The sequence below is a fragment of the Lynx rufus genome, unplaced genomic scaffold (assembly GCF_022079265.1).
Source record: "Lynx rufus isolate CCGP_SWC_20201006 ecotype Redwood Valley unplaced genomic scaffold, mLynRuf1.p SCAF_27, whole genome shotgun sequence".
Classification (NCBI taxonomy): Eukaryota; Metazoa; Chordata; class Mammalia; order Carnivora; family Felidae; genus Lynx; species Lynx rufus.
In genome coordinates, this window is record NW_025814842.1 from 6819215 (window position 1) to 6843026 (window position 23812).

The 23812-nt window shown below is 41.6% G+C and overlaps 1 protein-coding gene across 1 annotated transcript in view; it reads left to right on the top strand.

The window, feature by feature from the left end:
* The first annotated feature begins 4386 nt into the window (after positions 1-4386).
* Positions 4387-23812, top strand: part of LOC124519355 (cytochrome P450 3A19-like) — a 30102-nt gene continuing 10676 nt past the window's right edge. Inside the window, 2 exon segments of the mRNA XM_047089541.1 lie at positions 4387-4413; positions 4524-4688. Coding sequence (XP_046945497.1) covers positions 4387-4413; positions 4524-4688 — 192 coding nt within the window.

Consider the following 23812-nt stretch of genomic DNA (forward strand, 5'->3'; position numbering starts at 1 on the left):
GGAGAAAACCAGAATGAGATTATGTATTCAGAGATTGGAACTGAATGTATCAGTGAAAAATCCTGCTTTTCTAGAGAGATAGATGATAAGTAGATTGATATAAAGATAAATAGATGTGTGTGCCTGTATGAAAACACATATCCCCTACCTGTCTGACAGACAGTTCTTAGAAACAGTAACACTGTTAGAGCATTGAACACAATTTGTGCCCAGATCTTGGCTTATAAGCATAATTTTCCACTGAAAAGACTAGGGTTTTTCAGAGAAATGGCCAATTCCAGGCTGGGGGAGCACATGATGAGCCTGGAGCATCTTGTCCTGCCCAGTGATTGGGACATGTCCACAAGATAAGGAGCCAGCCTGAGGGGCTTCACCGACCAGTCAGGCACAATTTAGACATCAGGAAAACTAACAATAGGAAGGGATTAAGACCCATTGAATAAAATAGGAAGACACGAGTACCCACAGGTGTAATAAATACAGGATTGATTACAATTGATGAGGACACTGATGTGGTTTCAAAGTACTACCGCTCAAACACCCATGAGTTGCCAGAAGGAAAGAGCAGGTCACAGAGCAGAGACCTGGTGAATGAGTGAGCATTATCAGGAACAGGAAGAAGTGATGACAGGTCACATGATAAGATGCATTAAGAAGAACTCAGTGTCTGGGGCGCCTGGGTGGCGCAGTCGGTTGAGCGTCCGACTTCAGCCAGGTCACGATCTCGCGGCCCGTGAGTTCGAGCCCCGCGTCGGGCTCTGGGCTGATGGCTCAGAGCCTGGAGCCTGTTTCTGATTCTGTGTCTCCCTCTCTCTCTGCCCCTCCCCCGTTCATGCTCTGTCTCTCTCTGTCCCAAAAATAAATAAACGTTGAAAAAAAATTAAAAAAAAAAGAAGAACTCAGTGTCACCTCTGGGATATTCTTGCCAAAGACACAAACCTGAAAGAAATCCTGAAAAAAGTCAGACAAACCCAAATAGGAATATCTACTCCTAATCTGTACCTGGTGTGCAATCTTCAACAAAGTCAAGGTCATGAAAGTGATTTAGAAGAAGAAAAGAAGAAGAAGGAGGAGGAGGAGGAGGGGGAAGAGGAGGAGGAGGAGAAGGAGGAGGAGAAACAAGCCCATATTGGAGTCACTTGCCTGCCAACCCCAGCTCACAGTAAACCAAGACTAATAAGAGTTCAACCCATCCTAGGAAGGTGACCTTTTAACAGTCTGGCTGAAATTTCCAGACAGGCACTAGTGAGTCATGTGCAAGATAGAAACCTGTGGGTCCTTCCCCCAGAGAAGGGGTCCTGTCCTGAAACAATTTTCCTTTCAAGCACTTCCTGTCCCACCCTCCTTCCTCTAAAACCCTGCATCTTGTACACCTCCTGGGAGCATCTGTCTGCCTGTCAGGTGGATGCTACCAATTAATGAATTGCTTAATAAAACCAATGAGTTCTTCACCTTGACTAGCTGGAATTTTGCTTTCAAAAAAAGCCAGAGACACACTAAGGAAGTGTTCCAGACTGAACTACAGAGACTAAAGAGGGGTGACATGGAAAATCAATGCATGGGTTAGGTCCTTTGCTATAAAGGACATTATGGGAACAGTGGGGGAATTAAGGGTTCTAACAGTTACATGGAAGTAATGTGTCAGGGTCCATGCCCTGACTTTGATGGGGAATTTTTTGTAGGAATTACAGTAGATTATGAAATATCACGTCAGCATTTACTCTGAGATTGGTCAGGAACATAGTTCTTGAAACAGACTCTTCTGGAAGCTTGTGCTTGTTTTTAAGAACAGAGGGTCACAAAAACACCTTGGGCTACACAGCTCTCCCCCTCCCTTGCCTTAGTCTCACTTGTACACTTATTTAGTACAGGAGGCAGCATCACACAGTAATTGGGAGATGGGAAGCTCTGAAGCTGGAGCCTCTGGGGTTTGAATCCCAGCTCAGTCAGTTTGAGTCTTGACCAACCTATGGCTTTGGGTAAATGAGAAAAAGGTGCCTCTTTGCATAACTGGGCCCACAGGGCTTGGGCCTTCCACCTCTAAAGACACTCGTATGTGGGACCTTGAACTAATTACTTAACACCTTACTGCCTTGGTACTTAGTGCCTCAGAATCTATAAAATGGGGGTAATGCCAGTGCCTATCTGAAGTGATGATGGAATCAGATGATGTGTGTGTGAGGTACTTAGGGCACATACCAGGGAGCATGCAGCGAGCATGTAATCAATGTCAGCTCTTACCTTCATGGCTGTATTATCTTCAGTCCTTAGGAGGCCATGTTGGCTTTGACATTTGGGCTCCAGCCTTGTCAACTCCAGCTTCCATCTGCCATTTTAGAAAGTAATCACATACATCATTCAGAGAGCTTTAACTATGAAGTTAGTGGTGTGTCAGCTGATGCTGTTCAGGAATTTTCCAAAGAGCAATATCAACAACCCCATTCTAGAAGTGTCTTTGTCATGTGAAAATTAATCATGTGACCCCCACTGAAAAGGAGTGGGGAGGTTTGGCAGGGGGCACTGTCACACCCTACTACTGAGACCCAACTGGAAGAGATGGACTTGACCTTGCACTACTTTATTATCCCAGCTGCAGGAAGAAGAGCTTTCCTTGTCACTATAACCCAGCAACCCTTCTCCACAACAAGAACTCTGCCAATGAGAAGACACCACACTTCAAACTCCCAGGTTACTCCATGCACTTCAGTTTATAACCCCCTTCCCAGCCTCCCCTTTTCTCCTGAAAAAAAGTATACCTCATCTTCATTCTTCAAACTTGGCCTAAGTTTTGCTACAGCTTGTTTGTCCTGGATTGCAATTGTCTTTTTTTCCCAAATAACACCCTTGTATGTGGTCAAACAACTGGCAGTTTTCATTTTAAAAGCTAAGAGTCATCACAACTAAGCATGGATGGTCTTGAGGGCAGGTCTGCACTGCAGTGACAGGAGGGAAACCTTCCCACTGCGTTCAGTGGGCTTTCTCCAGTCCTCCCTTAAGATTGCTTTTCTGGTGCCAGAGTTCTGACCAGTCTGTCTGGTCATGTCCGGGCTGTTCAGTGTCCAGGATGCATGAAAAGCTAGGATGAGATGTGATTATCTCTTCAGGGGTCAAAAATAGGCAGGACCTGGAAATGCCAAGTCAACATTAGCTAATTTAGAGATTTGTTTTCTCTCCTGTGACAGACTGACTTCTGCAGAGTAGGTGAGTGTCCATGGGGCTGGAAAGTCCTGTTGAGTATGTGAACTTCCATATTCACTCCTTTAGGCTAAGAATTTTTTCAATCCAAGTAATCTTGTGTGAAGATGCTAATACATTTTTTGTAAGTGTAGTATTATAAGTCTGTATGTAAGTATATAGGATTCTATCTATCATCTATTTACCTGTTATATCTCTTTATCATCTATCCATATGTACCTATTTATCTGTCATGTGTATCTATCTATTCCATCTATCTATCTATCTATCTAATCTATCTATCCCATCTGTCAATCATATCTATCTATCTATCTACCTATCATCTGTGAATGTATCTATAAAGAAAGAAATGTCTGAGGAGCCTCTGGTATTCAGCCCCCAGCTGTTTGAGTCTCTCCAATGCAGATATGCAGATATATGAACAGAGACTTCAGGATGACTTCAGCATCAGTCTGTCTGCAACCACATGAGACCCCGAAGCAAGAGCTGCCCACCTGAATCTGGTCAACCCCAGATTCATGGGCAAAATAGATTGTTTAATCCTTTGGGGTGATCTGTCACACTACATTAAATCATTGGAATATCCCTCCTTCACTACAGTGGAAGAGAGATGACTATTGTGGGAATCTAGAGGAAGTCACCATCTTACAGTTCCTATGAATTGTGGAGGCAACTGTGGGGTTGTGGGTGAGCTCAGAGAAAGAAGTGATGAAGTCTAAGCAGGGATGGCCCTTGGAGTCCCATGGATCAGGACAAAGGGAAGAAAGGAAAATACTGACTTTACTGAGCCCCTGTCACATGCTGGGCCTCCTGGGCACCAAGGCACCAAGGGCTCCAGCATGCCTCTCAGTAGGGCAATATTGTAGCTGTGGGGGGTAGCCAGCTTTGAAGAGTTCCCCAGTGTCTCCCTCCTACTGGTGTGTAGTCTCTGCCCCATGAACAGGGCTGGCCTATGAAACCAGGAGGATATTGTGGGGCTGAGGGTGTGTGGCTTCTGGAGCTGAGTCATAAGAGATGAAGATGCTTCCACCTTGCCCCTCTCTCTAGGGAACGCCAGCTGCTATGTTGTGAGGATTGTTAAGTGGCCATGTGGCATGGACCTGAGACCTGCCACAATCAGCGCTGACCAGCCAGCCTGACAAGTGAGCTACCTTTGATGTAGGATATCCAGCTCAGTCCAATGTGTAGATGATGGCAGCCCCAGCCAACAGCTTGGCTGTAGCCTCATGAGAGACTCAGGTCAGAAACACTGAGCTAAATCACTTTTGAATTCCTCACCCACAGATTCCAAGATAATGAGATCATCATTTTATGCCACTGTGTTTTAGGGTAATTTGTTACAGAGCAAAACTAATACAGAGATCGAGGAGCTGGAACATCTTGGATGGTTGCAGCAGGAAACTCTGCAGACTGTCCAGGAGCATGACTGTCAGCTGGGTTTGCTGGGCAGGGAGCAGGTGGTGGTGGTGGTGGTGGTGGTGGTGGTGGTGGAAGTATGTCTGTGTCCATATGTGTATGTGTGTGTGTACAGGTATGTATACAGGTATGTGTGTGTGTGTATGTGCCTGTGTGAATACATATGTAGTGTGTCTATACATATATAAAGAGTCAGGGTCCCAGCAGTTGTTCTCTGGGAGGCTGAAGATTACTGCTGGCAGTAGGCTGTGCTGATTGAGGTGCAGACTCTCCTGGATTCATTAGCCATCTCTGCCACCTAAAGTTTGGAGGATCTAGTTATTCAATGCTGGGGAGACTCAGTTTCCCCACCTGTGATGCAGTGATGCATCTACCGTGGGGTTTTTGTAATGATCAAAGATGTTAATGCAGATGATGCTCTGACATGATACCAGACATGAGGCGAGCCACCTACAGTGCTGGCCAAGGTCACTGAGATTCATACTTGGTGTGCAGGCTCTTGTCAGCTGGAGAAGCAATGGAAATCGCCCAGTTTAGCACAAATCTATTTGCTGAAGAGCCAGCTTGCTGAATGACTCAGTCACTAGATTCCTAAAGATACTGAGTTTCAGTTCTTCCTCTACCCCTAACCCTATGATATGAAGAAGAGGGTTTTCCTGTAAACACACTTCATTAATTTATATCAGGACTTATGTTGTGCCACGACACCTGCCCATCTCCTGCATTGTCCTTTCTTTGCCCCTCCCCCCACTGCCCCGATTCTGCGGGCACATCGGTGCTGTGGTGGCTTTCCCATAAGCCCACACTAGTGTTCTCTCTATTTTTATGGAACTATGTCTCTGTCTCTGACAGAGAAATGAGAGTGATGAAATGTGCTGGGTCTAATGTGTTGCAATTATGGCAAATTGACTTATCTTAAGAGCAATAAGGAAGCACTAGCTTAAAGCCAGCTCCTCCAGGTGTCAATGTTGTCATGGCTGCAGCCACATTGGCTAAAGCTTGGCCCTCCCTTTTCCAGTGACTCTCAAAGGGCTTGCATCATTAAGCCTCATGACCCTTTTTGTTATGCCACAAGAACTGGTATTAATGATTAATTAATTGGTCTATTTACAGAGCAATTTGACCTTTGCACCATCTTACTGAAATTTGAAGACGCATTTTCAAAAAGGAGATTATTTCATCATTCTTGTACTGCTTCAAATCACCACACCAACTATAGCTCTCTTAGCACCCTAGAATATAGAAATGATAAGGTTATGGCTTCTATCCAAGAGGATCTCCTAATTGAATTGGATGGAGAGACAGAAACATAATTACTATACAACCAGTGTGCCCCACATCCCCTGCTCCAGCCCATGAGAGAAGAACAGATCAATATTAATTTGCTGGGATCCATAACAAAGTACCACAGACTAAGAAGCTTCAACAACAATAATTTATTCTCTCACAATTCTGGAGGCCAGAAGTCCAAAATCAAGGAGTCAGCAAGGTTGGTTCCCTCAGAGGCCTCCCTCCATGGCTTGTAGATAGTCAACTTCTTCTTGTGTATTCACATAGTCTTCCCTCTGTGCATGTCTGTGTCCTGATCTCCTCTTCTTAGAAGGGCACCAGTCATGTTGGATTAGGGCCCATGCTAGTGACTTCATCTAACATTCTTTTCCTTCTTAAAAGCAACATCTCCAACTGTGGTCATGTTTTGAATTGCTGGCAGTTAGGACATCAGCATGAAGATTTGGAGGGGACACAATTCAGCCTGTACCAGGATCTATGGAGAGACTCCATGGACCTGCACATACCTGTCACAGGAGGGCTAGGGGACCTGCACTCATCAACACTGGGTGGAGGGTGGAACTGGATCTTGGGTGCCAGTGAGAAGGACCCAGGTCATCAGGGGCAACTCCCAGTCCTGATAAAAGCATGGACACTACCACAGACCATCAAGGACCCTCTGTAGAACCAGGGCAGGGAGCAGGTGTCACCCGTAAGGCCCACGGCAGAGAGGGGGGTCTGAGGCCCACTTTTCCAGTTCAGAAGTCACACTGCCAAACATTCTGAGCTCATTCTGGGAGGAGCAACGGGTTATGAAGGGTATGATGAAAAAGACTGACGTCAGAAAAGCACATTACCCAAGTAAGACCAAGAAGTTGTTTTATGGTAACAAGAAAATTTCCCTCCCCATTCTCATCCCAGGAAGGGTCTCATGGGAATGATGATGTCATCTGTGAAAAGTTGAAAAGTCACATTTTCTTGGAGCATCTATACATTTTAAAAAGCACTGTCTCTCATGTCTGCATTTGGAACCATAACACAGCTGATTGATTAACAAAGATGAAACGGAAGAATCAGAGAGCTGGAAAGAGTGTCACTGTTGGTGTCCAAGGCTTTAATATTACAGATTTATCATTAATCCTTCTAGTAGCTCTAAGAGGAAACTGAGGAACAGGGAGGTTAATGACTTCCTCAAGGTGAGAGAGTAGAGAATGTGGAGACCTCCGACCTGTGGCCTCATTCACTATGCTGTGCTGCTTCCAGACAAGCTCATTAGTCCCACTGATGAGATGGAGCCCACAGGCCCACAAAGGGCAGGGATGGCTTTGAGGATAACGTTGGCCCCACTGCTGTATTCTCAGGGCCTACACACTGCTGAGCACACAGTAGACCTTCAGTAAAATATCTTGTGGCTGTTTCAGAAACACATATTGGAAACAGCACATGGACTCCACCAGTACCTCTCATTGTTTTGTCATTTGGGGATTTCCCAACACCTGCTATCCAGAGGTTCATCTGAACTTCAAATATGCCTAGAAGGTCAGCAGGAAGGTTCTTGTCCTGGCCTTTGTTTAGATCCACAAACATTACCTAGGTACCGCTCTGGATCAGGTCCAAATGTGTCCTGTTGGTGGGGAAAAGTGAGAATCTTGATCATAGATCTTCTTTCATCCATTATTCTAGGCAGAGCTGTCCAAGAAACCTTTCTGTAATGATGCAAATGTTCTGTATCTATGTTGTCCAATATAGTTGCCTCCAGCCACATAAGGGTATGGTGCTCTTGAAATGTGGGGAGTGTGGCTGAGGATCTGCATTTCTGATTTTATTGATTTTTAATAAATTTATATTTAAATGCAACTTGCCACATGTGTCCAAGGATGGTGTACTTCACAGTGCATTGTATTGGCCTTTCATTTTGAAGACTGTTGCTCTTCATTTCTGAGAAATTTTCCTGAACCATTTCTTTCATTTTTTCAATTGTTTGGAAACCCCTATTGATTAGATGATGGAACTCTTGGGTTTATTTTCTAGTTTCCTTATTTTTCCCCTCCCATTTTTTAGAGTGAATTACTTACATAAAGCTAACCTAGAGAACATGTCTTTATTTAAAATTTTGTGGGGTGCAGAGTGGCTCAATCAGTTAAGCGTCCAACTTCGGCTCAGGTCATGATCTCATGGTTCATGAGTTCGAGCCCCACATCGGGCTCTGTGCTGACAGCTCAGAGCCTGGAGTCTGCTTCAGATTCTGTGTCTCCCTCTCTCTCTGCCCCTCCCCCAGTCATGGTCTGTCTTTCAAATGAATAAACGTTAAAAAAATAAAATTTTGACGTACATTCCTTATTGATTTCTTTACATTAGTATTGATTTCTTTAAAAATATTATTTTCCAATAAAGTGTGTAATTTGTATGATTACTGAGACTGTTGGCAATTTTGATCTCATGTGGAATGCCTCACTCTTTGCTCTTGTCCCGGTTCTGCCCAGAAGTCCCAACTGAATTTTATAAAAACACTGTGTTGGTAAGGAGGGAATGAACTCTCCTTACTCGTTTGTTTTTGTTTTTTGGAGGTTTAACTTTTATTGATCTACAAGGCACTCTGCTTAGGTAACTGTTTAGAGACAAATTCTGTGAACTAGGAGGAAGACAAGAAAGTTCTCATCCTGGTGGATCTTTAGATGGTACAGGAGTGTGGAAAAGTTGTGGTGGTCTTGCTCCCCGACCTGTGTTTACACAGCTGGACAGATACTGCAGGCTCAAATTAGAACCCAGGAATTGAAGTCTTTAACATTTATGACCTCAGTGGCTTCTCAAACATTTGCACATAATTGATAAGAAGGAAAAGAATAAACAGTCCACATCCACCAAACTGCCAACCTTTTAATTATGTTTCACCTAAAACTTGAAGTCAAGTCTCCTCCTCTTGCTAAAAGAAAACACATTGCATAATTGATGTTACTCTATAACTCTTGTCCTCTCTGAGCCTCGAGTTAAACTATTTTAAGAGTTCATATGGAGTGAAAATTTCTAAAGGGCTTGCCAAAGGCCAGATATCTGGCTCAGCAAAGTTACCAGATATATCAAATACCATTACTTTATAGTAGGTGTCTTGATTTATAGCTCAATATTTGTTTGGTTACTGGTTTAGTGTCTCTCTCCCTGTTGGAGTGTCAGGTTCATAAGGCAAGGATTTTGACTGTTTTCTATTTAGGCTTGACTCAGGAACTGAATAAATCTGATGTAGAGCCCACCCAACATCTAATGACAATGGGAGAGGTGACCACCTCCTCCAAAGCCAGGATGTCCAAGACCTGTCACTTTTCTCACCACTCCCACACCAACCATTGGGCTACCAAAACTTAGATACCACCTGGTTACCTGGAGTGTCAATATCAAGTTTGGCCTCACTAAGAATAATGGGAACCTGACACTTAGGAACAGAACTTAACCTTTCTTTCCTTTTTGCACACTTGACATTGAGACTCATGAGATTTGAATGTGATGCACAAATCATTCCAGAGCAACCTCCCACCGCCCCACATAGTGAGCAGTTCACTTGGCCAGTGAAAATCAGGCCCAGCTTTTTGTTGTTGTTGTTGTTGTTGTTGTTTTGCATTTTTTGGAAAGTTCTTTTTATTACTGGCATAACATCAATTTTCTCTTTTCTGACTTTCTTGTAGAAAACCTCTGTAATTTAAATATTACATAATAAGGCTGGAGGGGCCAAGATGGTGGAACAGCATGGAAAGTTTTTTTTAAGTCTCTCATCTCTGAAATGCAGCTAGATCAACACTAAACCATCTTGAACACCTAGAGGATTAACACAAAAATCTTCACAGCCTGAAACACAGAACTCAGCAGGTACACAGTGCAGAGAGGTGAACAGGGGAAAGAGAAGCTGTGGAGGGCAGGGAGCTGTTTTGCTGGTGGAGAGAGGATGAAGATGGGGGGAGAGTATGGGAAAGCATTTCCCCCACACAACGAAAGCAGCTGGAGAGAAAAGAAAGAGTATGCAAGGGACTGAACATAAAAGGGAGAAAGAAAAAGGAGAGGTTTAAATTCCATTAAAACTCTATAAACAGGGGGAGCACAGAATCTGAAACTCCACAGATCGATACCTGGCAGTGTTCTGGTGAGAAGGGTGAATCCAAGGAGGAGAGAGCAAGGTCCAAGTGGTCCTCGTGCCACACGGGAAGAGGTGGTTCCCCTTCTGGGAAGCTGTTGGGCCACCCCACAGGCAAAGGTCCCTGCAGACCCTGGAGAACAATCACATTCATTGGTGCTGGAACAAGGAAGTTAAGGGGAAAGCCTGGTTCCAGATGTATGTTGTAATTTACCATATTCCCTGAAAATCGGCTGTTACATGATTGCGTGAACTTTTTCTAGGGCGGGCTGAAACCCAGCCACTGTCTCTAGGCAGCAGCAGCAGCAGTACAGTCTCACGAATGTTACTGGGGGCAAACCGACATCTGGCCATTGCTTAGTGAGACCTTTCCCCAGAGGGTCAGAACAGATCAAAGCCGCAGTCCCTCAGAAGTGAGGGGTTGGAAAACACAGTCGCATCTGAGATAAAACTCAGGAGGGAAGTGCTACTTGGCAAACTGATGGCTTGGTCGTGGCTAGTGTAAAAGCAGGGAGTGGACTGAAGCCAGAGACAAAGGAGTGGTATGCAATTGCTGGTTGGGAAAGCACAGAGTTCTGATACTAGAGACTGGGTAACTGGGTGACGCCATTTTTACCCCTACCATGCAGGCACATACACTCCTACATGCACCATAACAATCCACCCCAGTAAGCTAAGCATCACCATCTAGTGGAGAATGGAGCCATTACACTAAACCCTACCCAACTGGGCCAACCTCGCTCTTCAGGAACACTACAAATCTCTCTTCCTGTTTAGTTTACAGATTATAAAGTGCTTCATAGTTTGACTTTAAGGGGAAAACTATGTAATTTCAATTGTATTTCAGTCCATTCACTGGCCCATCTATTCAATTTTTTATTTTTCTTTTATTTTCTTATTCTTGAGTACAGAAAGAGAAAATTTTTATTTTTGTTCATTTTTATTAAAAGTGTTTTTTAAATTTTTTCTACTATATTTTTTAACTTTTTGGAAAATTTTCATATTCTATTTTACTTCCATCATTTCATTTTACTCTATTTCATTGTATTCATTTTTTCAAATTTTCAAACATTTTCCTTTTTTTTCTTTTCTTATCTTTCCTTTTTTAACCTAATCTATCAAGCTCCTTTCAGCAACCAGACCAAAACACACCTAGAATCTAGCATCCTTTATTTGATTTTTTGTGTTGTTTTTAATTTTTTAATTTTAATTCTTTTACCTTATTAATTCCTTTTCTTCCTTCAAAATGGCAAAATGAAAGATTTCACACCAAAAGAAAGAACAGGAAGAAATAGCAGGGACTTAATCAACAAAGATCCAAGCAAGATATCTGAACCAGAATTTAGAATCACATTAATAAGAATACTAGCTGGGGTTGGGGCACCTGGGTGGCTCAGTCAGTTAAGTGTCTGACTTCGGTTCAGGTCATAATCTCACAGTTCATGGGCTCAACCCCATGTCAGACTCTGCACTAACAGCTCTGAGGCTGGAGCCTGCTTCAGATTCTGTCTCCCTCTCTCTCTGACTCTCCCATACTCATGCTCTATCTCTCTCTGTCTCTCAAAAATGAATAAACGTTAAAAAAATTTTTAATAAAGGACTCTTCTATTAAAAAAAAAGTATACAAGCTGGGGTGGAAAATAGATTAGAATCTCTTCTGCAGAGATAAAAGAAGTAAAAGCTAGTCAGGATGAAATAAAAAATGTTGTAACGGAGCTGCAATCTTGAATGGCTGCCACGGCGGCAAAGATGGATGAAGCAGAGCAGCGAATCAGCGATATAGAGGACAAACTTATGGAGAACAATGAGGCAGAAAAAAAGAGGGAAACTAAAGCAAAAGAGCACGATTTAAAAATTAAAGAAACCAGTGACTCATTAAAGAGGAATAACATCAGAATCATAGGGGTCCCATAAGATGAAGAGAGAGAAAAAGGGGTAGAAGGTTTATGTGAGCAAATCCTTATGGAAAACTTTCATAACCTGGGGAAAGACACAGACATCAAAATCCAGGAAGCACAGAGGACTCCCCTTAGATTCAACAACTGACCATCAACAAGGCATATCATAGTCAAATTCACAAAATACTCAGGCAAGAGAGGAATATGAAAGCAGCAAGAGAAAAAAAAAAGTCCTTAACCTACAAGGGAAGACAGATTAGGTTCACAGCAGAACTATCCACAGAAACTTGGCAGGCCAGAAAGGAGTGGCAGCATATATTCATATGTGGCACCATATGAATACACTAAATTGGAAAAATATGCAGCCAAGAATTCTCTATCCAGCAAGGCTGTCATTCAAAATAGAAGGAGAAGTAAAAAGTTTCTCAAACAAACAAAACTTAAAAGGAGTTTGTGACCACTAACCCAGCCCTGCAAGACATTTTAAGGGGGACTCTCGGGGGTGGGGGTGGGGAGACAAAACAAAACACAGAGACCAAAAGTGAAAAAGGCTAGAAAGGACCAGAGAACACCACCCAGAATCTCCAACTTCATAGCCAACATAATGACAATAAATTCATATCTCTCAGTAGTCACTCCAAATGTCAATGTATTAAAGGCTCCAATCAAAAGACATAGGGTAACAGAATGGATAACAAAACAAGAGTCATCTATATGCTGTCAACAAGATACGCATTTTCAACCTAAAGACACCTTCAGATTGAAAGTATAGGGATGGAGATACATCTATCATGCTAACACTCACCAAAAGAAAGCCTGAGTAGCCATACTTACATCAGACAATCTAGACTTTAAAATAAAGATTGTAACAAGAGATGAAGAAAGGCATTACATCATAATTTAGGGGTCTATCCACCAAGAAGATCTAACAAGTGTAAACATTTATGCTCCAAATGTGAAAACGCCCAAATATGTAACTCAATTAATCACAAACATAAAGAAACTCATTGATAATAATACTATAATAGTAGGGGACTTCAACACTCAACTTACAGCAATGGACAGATCATCAAAACAGAAAATCAACAAGGAAACAGTGGCTTTGAATGACACACTAGACCGGATGGACTTAACAGATATATTCAGAACATTTCATCCTAAAGCAGCAGAATACACACTATTCTCCAGTGCACATGGAACGTTCTCCACAATAGGTCACATGATGGGACACAAAGCAGCCTTCAACAAGTACAAAATGATGGAGATTTTACCATGCGTATTTTCAGACCACAACGCTATGAAACTCGAAATCAACCACCAGAAAAAAATGTGGAAAAATAACAAATACTTGGAGACTAAAGAACATCCTGCTAAAGAATGAATGGGCTACCCAAGAAGTTAAAAAGGAAATTAAAAAGTACATGAAAGCCAATGAAAATGATAACACTGCTGCGCAAAACCTCTGGGATTCAGCAAAGGTATATAGGAAAGTATAGCAAAGATAAGAGGAAAGTATATAGCAATCCAGGCCTTCCTAAAGAAGGAAAAAAGGTCTCAGATACACAACCTGACCTTACACCTTAAACAGCTGGAAAAAGAACAGCAAATAAAACCCCAAACCAGCAGAAGAATGGAAATAATAAAGATTAGAGCAGAAATCAGTGCTATCGAAACCAAAACAAAAAACAAAACAGAACAAGACAAAAAACAAAAAAAACAAAAACCTCATAGAACAGATAAATGAAACCAGAAGCTTGTTCTTTGAAAGAATTAACAAAATTGATAAACTGCTACCAGTTTGATCAAAAAGAAAAAGAAAAGGACCCAAATAAATAAAATCAAGAATGAAAGATGAGAGATCACAACCAGCACAGCAGAAATACAAACAATAATATTATGAACAATTATACACCAATAAAATGGTCAACCTGGAAGAAATGGAAAAATTCCTAGAAACATATAAACTACCAAAACTAAAACAGGAGGAAATAGAAAATTTGAACAGACCCATAACCAGTAAATAAATCAAACTAGTGAGAGGGAAGATGGAGGCGTAGGAGGACGCTGGGCTCACCACGTCCTGCTGATCACTTAGATTCCACCTACACCAGCCTAAATAACCCAGAAACCCACCAGAAGACTAGCAGAATGGAGTCTCCGGAGCCAAGCACAGATGAGAGGCCCACGGAAGAGGGTAGGAAGGGCGGTGAAGCCGTGCGCACTACACGGAATGGCTGGAGGGAGCCGGGGCGGAGGGGCGGCCTGCCAGCCAAGCAGAGCCCCCTAGTCTGCCTCGCAAAAGCAGAGGGGCCGGATAGAGTGTGTTCAGACAGCAAGCGGGACTTAACATCTGGGAGGTTATAAGTTAATAGCTCTGCTCGGAGAGCGGGAAGGCTGGAGGACAACGGGAGGGAGAGTTGCTGAGCCCCGGGACAACAGAGCTCAGTTTGGAGGGGAACAAAGGCGCTCGCCAGTGCCATCTCCCTCGCCCATCCCCCAGCCAAAATCCCAAAGGGAACCGGTTCCTGCCAGGAAACTTGCTTGCACCGCGCAAACACCCAATGCTGTGCTTCTGTGGAGCCACCCCTCCGGCGGCGGGTCTGACTCCCTCCCGCTGCCACAGGGCCCCTCCTGAAGCGGATCACCAAAGGAGAAGGGAGCTAAGCCTGCCCCTCCCACCCCCATGCACCTTGCCTATCCATCCCAGCTAATACGCCAGATCCCCAGCACCACAAGCCTGGCAGTGTGCAAGTAGCCCAGATGGGCCACGCCACCCCACAGTGAATCCCGCCCCTAGGAGAGGGGAAGAGAAGGTACACACCAGTCTGACTGTGGCCCCAGCAGTGGCAGGGGCAGACATCAGGTCTGACTGTGGCCCAGCCCACCAACTCCAGTTATTCAAGACAGCACAGGGGAAGTGCCCTGCAGGTCCTCACCACTCCAGGGACTATCCAAAATGACCAAACGGAAGAATTCCCCTCAAAAGAATCTCCAGGAAATAACAACAGCTAACGAACTGATCAAAAAGGATTTAAACAATATAACAGAAAGTGAATTTAGAATAATAGTCATAAAATTAATCACTGGGCTTGAAAACAGTATAGAGGACAGCAGAAAATCTATTGCTACAGAGATCAAGGGACTAAGGAATAGTCAGAAGGAGCTAAAAAACTCTATAAACGAGCTGCAAAATAAAATGGAAATGACCACGGCTCGGATTGAAGAGGCAGAGAGAGAATAGGTGAACTACAAGATAAAATTATGGAAAAAGAGGAAGCTGAGGAAAAGAGAGATTAAAAAAAACCCAAGAGTATGAGGAGAAAATTAGAGAACTAAGTGATGCACTAAAGAGAAATAATATACGCAAAATTGGTATCCCAGAGGAGGAAGAGAGAGGGAAAGGGACTGAAGGTGTACTTAAAGAAGTAATAGCTCAGAACTTCCCTGAACTGGGGAAGGAAAAAGGCATTGAAATCCAAGAGGCACAGAGAACTCCCTTCAGACGTAACTTGAATCGATCTTCTGCACAACATATCATAGTGAAACTGGCAAAATACAAGGATAAAGAGAAAATTGTGAAAGCAGCGAGGGATAAACGTGCCCTCACATATAAAGGGAGACCTATAAGACTCGTGACTGATCTCTCTTCTGAAACTTGGCAGGCCAGAAAGGAAGGGCAGGAGATCTTCAATGTGATGAACAGAAAAAAATATGCAGCCAAGAATCCTTTATCCAGCAAATCTGTCATTTAGAATAGAAGGAGAGATAAAGGTCTTCCCAAACAAACAAAAACTGAAGGAATTCGTCACCACTAAACCAGCCCTACAAGAGATCCTAAGGGGAATCCTGTGAGGCAAAGTACCAGAGACATCACTACAGGCATAAAACATACAGACATCACAATGACTCTAAACCCATATCTTTCTATAATAACGCTGAATGTAAATGGACTAAATGTGCCAACCAAAAGACATAGGGTATCAGAATGGATAAAAAAAAACAAGACCCATCTATTTGCTGTCTACAAGAGACTCATTTTAGACCTGAGGACACCTTTAGATTGAGAGTAAGGGGATGGAGAACTATTTATCATGCTACTGGAAGCCAAAAGAAAGCTGGAGTAGCCATACTTATATCAGACAAACTAGACTTTAAATTAAAGGCTGTAACAAGAGGCGAAGAAGGACATTATATAATAATTACAGGGTCTATCCATCAGGAAGAGCTAACAATTATAAATGTATACGTGCCGTATACAGGAGCCCTCAAATATATAAAACAATTACTCATAAACATAAGCAACCTTATTGATAAGAATGTGGTAATTGCAGGGGACTTTAACACTGCACTTACAGAAATGGATAGATCATCTAGACACACGGTCAATAAAGAAACAAGGGCCCTGAATGATACATTGGATCAGATGGACTTGACAGATATATTTAGAACTCTGCATCCCAAAGCAACAGAATATACTTTCTTCTCGAGTGCACATGGAACATTCTCCAAGATAGATCATATACTGGGTCACAAAACAGCCCTTCATAAGTATACAAGAATTGAAATCATACCATGCATACTTTCAGACCACAATGCTATGAAGCTTGAAATCAACCACAGGAAAAAGTCTGGAAAACCTCCAAAAGCATGGAGGTTAAAGAACACCCTACTAAAGAATGAGTGGGTCAACCAGGCAATTAGAGAAGAAATTAAAAAATATATGGAAACAAACGAAAATGAAAATACAACAATACAAACTCTTTGGGATGCAGCGAAGGCAGTCCTGAGAGGAAAATACATTGCAATCCAGGCCTATCTCAAGAAACAAGAAAAATCCCCAATACAAAATCTAACAGCACACCTAAAGGAAATAGAAGCAGAACAGCAAATACAGCCTAAACGCAGCAGAAGAAGAGAAATAATAAAGATCAGAGCAGAAATAAACAATATAGAATCTAAAAAAATGGTAGAGCAGATCAACGAAACCAAGAGTTGGTTTTTTGAAAAAAATAAACACGGGGTGCCTGGGTGGCGCAGTCGGTTAAGCGTCCGACTTCAGCCAGGTCACGATCTCACGGTCTGTGAGTTCGAGCCCCGCGTTGGGCTCTGGGCTGATGGCTCAGAGCCTGGAGCCTGTTTCCGATTCTGTGTCTCCCTCTCTCTCTGCCCCTCCCTCGTTCATGCTCTGTCTCTCTCTGTCCCTAAAAAATTAACGTTGAAAAAAAAAAAAGAAAAGAAAAAAATAAACAAAATTGATAAACCTCTAGCCAGGCTTCTCAAAAAGAAAAGGGAGATGACCCAAATAGATAAAATCATGAATGAGAATGGAATTATTACAACCAATCTCAAAGAAATACAAGCAATTATCAGGGAATACTATGAAAAATTGTATGCCAACAAACTGGACAACCTGGAAGAAATGGACAAATTCCTAAGCACCCACACCCTTCCAAAACTCAATCAGGAGGAAATAGAAAGCTTGAACAGACCCATAACCAGCGAAGAAATTGAATCGGTTATCAAAAATCTCCCAACAAATAAGAGTCCAGGACCAGATGGCTTCCCAGGGGAGTTCTACCAGACCTTTAAAGCAGAGATAATACCTATCCTTCTCAAGCTATTCCAAGAAATAGAAAGGGAAGGAAAACTTCCAGACTCATTCTATGAAGCCAGTATTACTTTGATTCCTAAACCAGACAGAGACCCAGTCAAAAAAGAGAACTACAGGCCAATATCCCTGATGAATATGGATGCAAAAATTCTCAATAAGATACTAGCAAATCGAATTCAACAGCATATAAAAAGAATTATTCACCATGATCAAGTGGGATTCATTTCTGGGATGCAGGGCTGGTTCAACATTCACAAATCAATCAACGTGATACATCACATTAATAAAAGAAAAGATAAGAACCATATGATCCTGTCAATCAATGCAGAAAAGGCATTTGACAAAATTCAGCACCCTTTCTTAATAAAAACCCTTGAGAAAGTCAGGATAGAAGGAACATACTTAAAGATCATAAAAGCCATTTACGAAAAGCCCACAGCTAACATCATCCTCAATGGGGAAAAACTGAGAGCTTTTCCCCTGAGATCAGGAACACGACAGGGATGTCCACTCTCACCGCTGTTGTTTAACATAGTGTTGGAAGTTCTAGCATCAGCAATCAGACAACAAAAGGAAATCAAAGGCACCAAAATTGGCAAAGATGAAGTCAAGCTTTCACTTTTTGCAGATGACATGATACTATACATGGAAAATCCGATAGACTCCACCAAAAGTCTGCTAGAACTGATACATGAATTCAGCAAAGTTGCAGGATACAAAATCAATGTACAGAAATCAGTTGCATTCTTATACACTAATAATGAAGCAACAGAAAGACAAATAAAGAAACTGATCCCATTCACAATTGCACCAAGAAACATAAAATACCTAAGGATAAATAACCAAAGATGTAAAAGATCTGTATGCTGAAAACTATAGAAAGCTTATGAAGGAAATTAAAGATATAAAGAAATGGAAAAACATTCCCTGCTCATGGGTTGGAAGAATAAATATTGTCAAAATGTCAATACTACCCAAAGCTATCTACACATTCAATGCAATCCCAATCAAAATTGCACCAGCATTCTTCTCGAAGCCAGAACAAGCAATCCTAAAATTCATATGGAACCGCAAAAAGCCCCGAATAGCCAAAGTAATTTTGAAGAAGACCAAAGCAGGAGGCATCACAATCCCAGACTTTAGCCTCTATTAAAAAGCTGTAATCATCAAAACAGCATGGTATTGGCACAAAAACAGACACATAGACCAATGGAATAGAATAGAAACCCCAGAACTAGACCCACAAATGTATAACGAACTCATCTTTGACAAAGCAGGAAAGAACATCCAATGGAAAAAAGTCTCTTTAACAAATGGTGCTGCGAGAACTGGACAGCAACATGCAGAAGGTTGAAACTAGACCACTTTCTCACACCATTCACAAAAATAAACTCAAAATGGATAAAGGACCTGAATGTGAGACAGGAAACCATCAAAACCCTAGAGGAGAAAGCAGGAAAAGACCTCTCTGACCTCAGCCATAGCAATCTCTTACCCGACGCATCCCCAAAGGCAAGGGAATTAAAAGCAAAAGTGAATTACTGGGACCTTATGAAGATAAAAAGCTTCTGCACAGCAAAGGAAACAACCAACAAAACTAAAAGGCAACCAACGCAATGGAAAAAGATATTTGCAAGTGACATATCGGACAAAGGGCTAGTATCCAAAATCTATAAAGAGCTCACCAAACTCCACACCCAAAAAACAAATAACCCACTGAAGAAATGGGCAGAAAACATGAATAGACACTTCTCTAAAGAAGACATCCGGATGGCCAACAGGCACATGAAAAGATGTTCAACGTCGCTCCTTATCAGGGAAATACAAATCAAAACCACACTCAGATATCACCTCACGCCAGTCAGAGTGGCCAAAATGAACAAATCAGGAGACTATAGATGCTGGAGAGGATGTGGAGAAACGGGAACCCTCTTGTACTGTTGGTGGGAATGCAAATTGGTGCAGCCGCTCTGGAAAGCAGTGTGGAGTTTCCTCAGAAAATTAAAAATAGACCTACTCTATGACCCAGCAATAGCACTGCTAGGAATTTATCCAAGGGATACAGGAGTGCTGATGCATAGGGGCACTTGTACCCCAATGTTTATAGCAGCACGCTCAACAATAGCCAAATTGTGGAAAGAGCCTAAATGTCCATCAACTGATGAATGGATAAAGAAATTGTGGTTTATATACACAATGGAATACTATGTGGCAACGAGAAAGAATGAAATATGGCCTTTTGTAGCAATGTGGATGGAACTGGAGAGTGTGATGCTAAGTGAAATAAGCCATACAGAGAAAGACAGATACCATATGGTTTCACTCTTATGTGGATCTTGAGAAACTTAACAGAAACCCATGGGGGAGGGGAAGGAAAAAAAAAAAGGTTAGAGTGGGAGAGAGCCAAAGCATAAGAGACTGTTGAAAACTGAGAACAAACTGAGGGTTGATGGGGGGTGGGAGGGAGGGGAGGGTGGGTGATGGGTATTGAGGAGGGCACCTTTTGGGATGAGCACTGGGTGTTGTATGGAAACCAATTTGACAATAAATTTCATATATTGAAAAAAATAAAATAAAAAAAAATTAAAAAAAAAAGAAATTGTGGTTTATATACACAATGGAATACTACGTGGCAATGAGAAAGAATGAAATATGGCCCTTTGTAGCAACGTGGATGGAACTGGAGAGTGTGATGCTAACTGAAATAAGCCATACAGAGAAAGACAGATACCATATGTTTTCACTCTTATGTGGGTCCTGAGAAACTTAACAGAAACCCATGGGGGAGGGGAAGGAAAAAAAAAAGAGTTTAGAGTGGGAGAGAGCCAAACCATAGGAGACTCTTAAAAACTGAGAAGAAACTGAGGGTTGATGTGGGGTGGGAGGGAGGGGAGGGTGGGTGATGGGTATTGAGGAGGGCACCTTTTGGGATGAGCACTGAGTGTTGTATGGAAACCAATTTGACAATAAATGTCATATATTGGAAAAAAAAAAGGGGGAAAAAAATCAAACTGGTAATCAAAACTCTCCCCAAAAACAGAGTCCAGGGCCAAATGGCTTTCTATGGGAATTCTACCAAACATTTATTTATTTATTTTTAACTTGTTTTATTTTTTATTTTTTAAATTTACATCCAAATTGGTTAGCATATAGTGCAACAATGATTTCAGGAGTAGATTCCTTAGTGTCCCTTACCCATTTAGCCTATCCCCCCTCCCACACCCCCCTCCATTAACCCTCAGTTTGTTCTCCATATTTATGAGTCTCTTCTGTTTTGTCCCCCTCCCTGTTTTTATATTATTTTTTCCCTTCCCTTATGTTCATCTGTTTTGTCTCTTAAAGTTCTCATATGAGTGATGTCATATGATATTTGTCTTTCTCTAACTGACTAATTTCATTTAGCATAATACCCTCCATTTCCATCCACGTAGTTGCAAATGGCAAGATTTCATTCTTTTTGATTGCCGAGTAATACTCCGTTGTGTATATATACCACATCTTCTTTACCCATTCATCCATCGGTGGACATTTGGGCTCTTTCCATACTTTGGCTATTGTTGATAGTGCTGCTATAAACATGGAGGTGCATGTGTTCCTTCGAATCAACACACCTGTATCCCTTGGATAAAAGCCTAGTAGTGCAATTGCTGGGTTGTAGGGTAGTTCTACTTTCAGTTTTTGATGAACCTCCATACTGTTTTCCAGAGTGGCTGTACCAGCTTGCATTCCCATCTACCAAACATGTAAAGAAGAGTTGACATGTATTATCTTGAAGCTGATTCAAAAAATATAAGTGGAAGGAAAACTTCCAAACTCTTTCTATGAAGCCAGCATTACCATGATTTCAAAACTAGACAAAGACCCCACTAAAAAGGAGAACTACAGACCAATTTCCCTCATGAACATGGATGCAAAAATCCTCAACAAGTTACTAGCCAAGTGGATCCAACAATATATTAACAGACTTATTCAGCACCACCAAATGGGATTTATACCTGGGATGCAGGGCTGGCTCAATATCCACAAAACAATCAATGTGATTAATCATATCAATAAAAGAAAGGAGAAGAACCACATGATCCTCTCAACAGATTCAGAGAAAGCACTTGACAAAATATAGCAACTTTCTTGATAAAACCCCCAGAAAGTAAGGATGGAAGGATCATACCTCAAGATCATAAAAGCCGTATATGAAAGACCCACCTCTAATATCATCCTCAATGGGGAAAAACTGAGAGCTTTCCCTCTAAAGTCAGGAACAAGACAGGGATGTCTACTCTCACCACTGTTATTCAACATAGTATTGGAAATCTTAGCCTGAGCAGTAAGACTACACAAAAGGATAAAAGGCATCCAAATTGGCCAGGAGGAAGTCAAACTTTCACTCTTCCCAGATGACATGATACTCTATATGGATAACCCTAAAGATTCCACACAAAAAAAAACTGCTAGAATTTATTCATGAATTCAGCAAAGTTGCAGGATATAAAATCAATGCACAGAAATCAGTTGCATTCCTATATACCAACAATGAAGCAACAGAAAGAGAAATCAAGGAATCGATCCCATTTATAGTTGCACCAAAAACCATAAAATACCTAGAAATAAATCTAACCAAAGAGGTGAAAAATCTATACACTGAAAACTATAGAAAGCTTATGAAAGAAATTGAAGAAGACACAAAAAAATGGAAAAATATTCCATGCCCCTGGATAGGAAGAACAAATATTGTTAAAATGTCAATACTACCCAAAGCAATCTACATAGTCAATGCAATCCCTATCAAAATAATGCTACCATTCTTCCCAGAACTAGAGAAAACAATCCTAAAATTTGTATGGAACCAGAAAAGACCCTGAATAGCCAAAGCAATCTTGAAAAAGAAAACCAAAACAGGAGGCATCACAATCCTAGACTTCAAGCTATATTACAAAGCTGTAATCATCAAAACAGTATGGTACTAGCACAAAAACGGACACTCAGATCAATGGAACAGAATAGAGAACCCAGAAATGGACCCACAAACGTATGGCCCACTCATCTTTGACAAAGCAGGAAAGAATATCCAATGGAATAAAGACAATCTCTTCAGCAAATGGTGCTAGGAAAATGGACAGCGACATGCAGAAGAATGAACCTGTACTGCTTTCTTACACAAAAGCGGACCACTTTCTTACACAAAGGTAAACTCAAAATGGATGAAAGACCTAAACGTAAGACAGGAAACCATCAAAGTCCTAGAGGAGAAAGCAGGCAAAAACCTCTTTGACCTCAGCCGCAGCAACTTCTTAATACGTGTCTGGAGGCAAAGGAAACAAAAGCAAAAATCAACTATTGGGACCTCATCAAAATAAAACGCTTCTTCATGGTGAAGGAAACAATCAGCAAAACTAAAAGGCAACCAACGGAATGGGAGAAGATATTTGCAGACGACATATCAGATATAGGGTCAGTTCCAAAATCTGTAAAGAACTTATCAAACTCAACACCCCAAAAAACAAATAACCCAGTAAAGAAATGGGCAAAAGACATGAATAGGCACTTCTCCAAAGGAGACATCCAGATGGCCAATTGACACTTGAAAAAATGCTCAACATCACTTATCATCAGGGAAATACAAATCAAAACCACAATGAGATACTACCTCACACCTGTCAGAATGGCTAACATTGACATCTCAGGCAACAAAAGTTGTTGGTGAGGATATGGAGAAGAAGGATTTCTTTTGCACTGCTGGTGGGAATTCAAACTGGTGCAACCACTCTGGAAAACAGTATGGAGGTTCCTTGAACAATTAAAAATAGAACTACCCTATGACGCGGTAATTACACTACTAGGTATTTATCCAAGAGATACAGGTGGTTTGTTTCAAAGGGGCACATGCATGCCAATGTTTACAGCAACAGTATCGACAATGGCCATAGTATGGAAAGAGCCCAAATATCCATCAACAGATGAATGGATAAAGAAGATGTGGTCTATATATACAATGGAGTATTGCTTGGCAATCAAAAAGAATGAAATCTTGCTATTTGCATTTGTGTGGATGCAACTAGAGAATATTATGCTAAGCAAAATTAATCAAATTTGTCAAGAAAGACAAATATCGTATGACTTCACTCATATAAGGAATTTAAGATACAAAACAGATGAACATAAGAGACAAGAAGCAAAAATAATATAAAAACAGGAAAGGGGCAAAACATAAGAGACTCTCAAATATAGCGAACAAACAGTGTTGCTGGAGGGGTTGTGGGAGGTGGGATAGTCTAAATGGGTAAGGGGCATTAAGGAATCTACTCC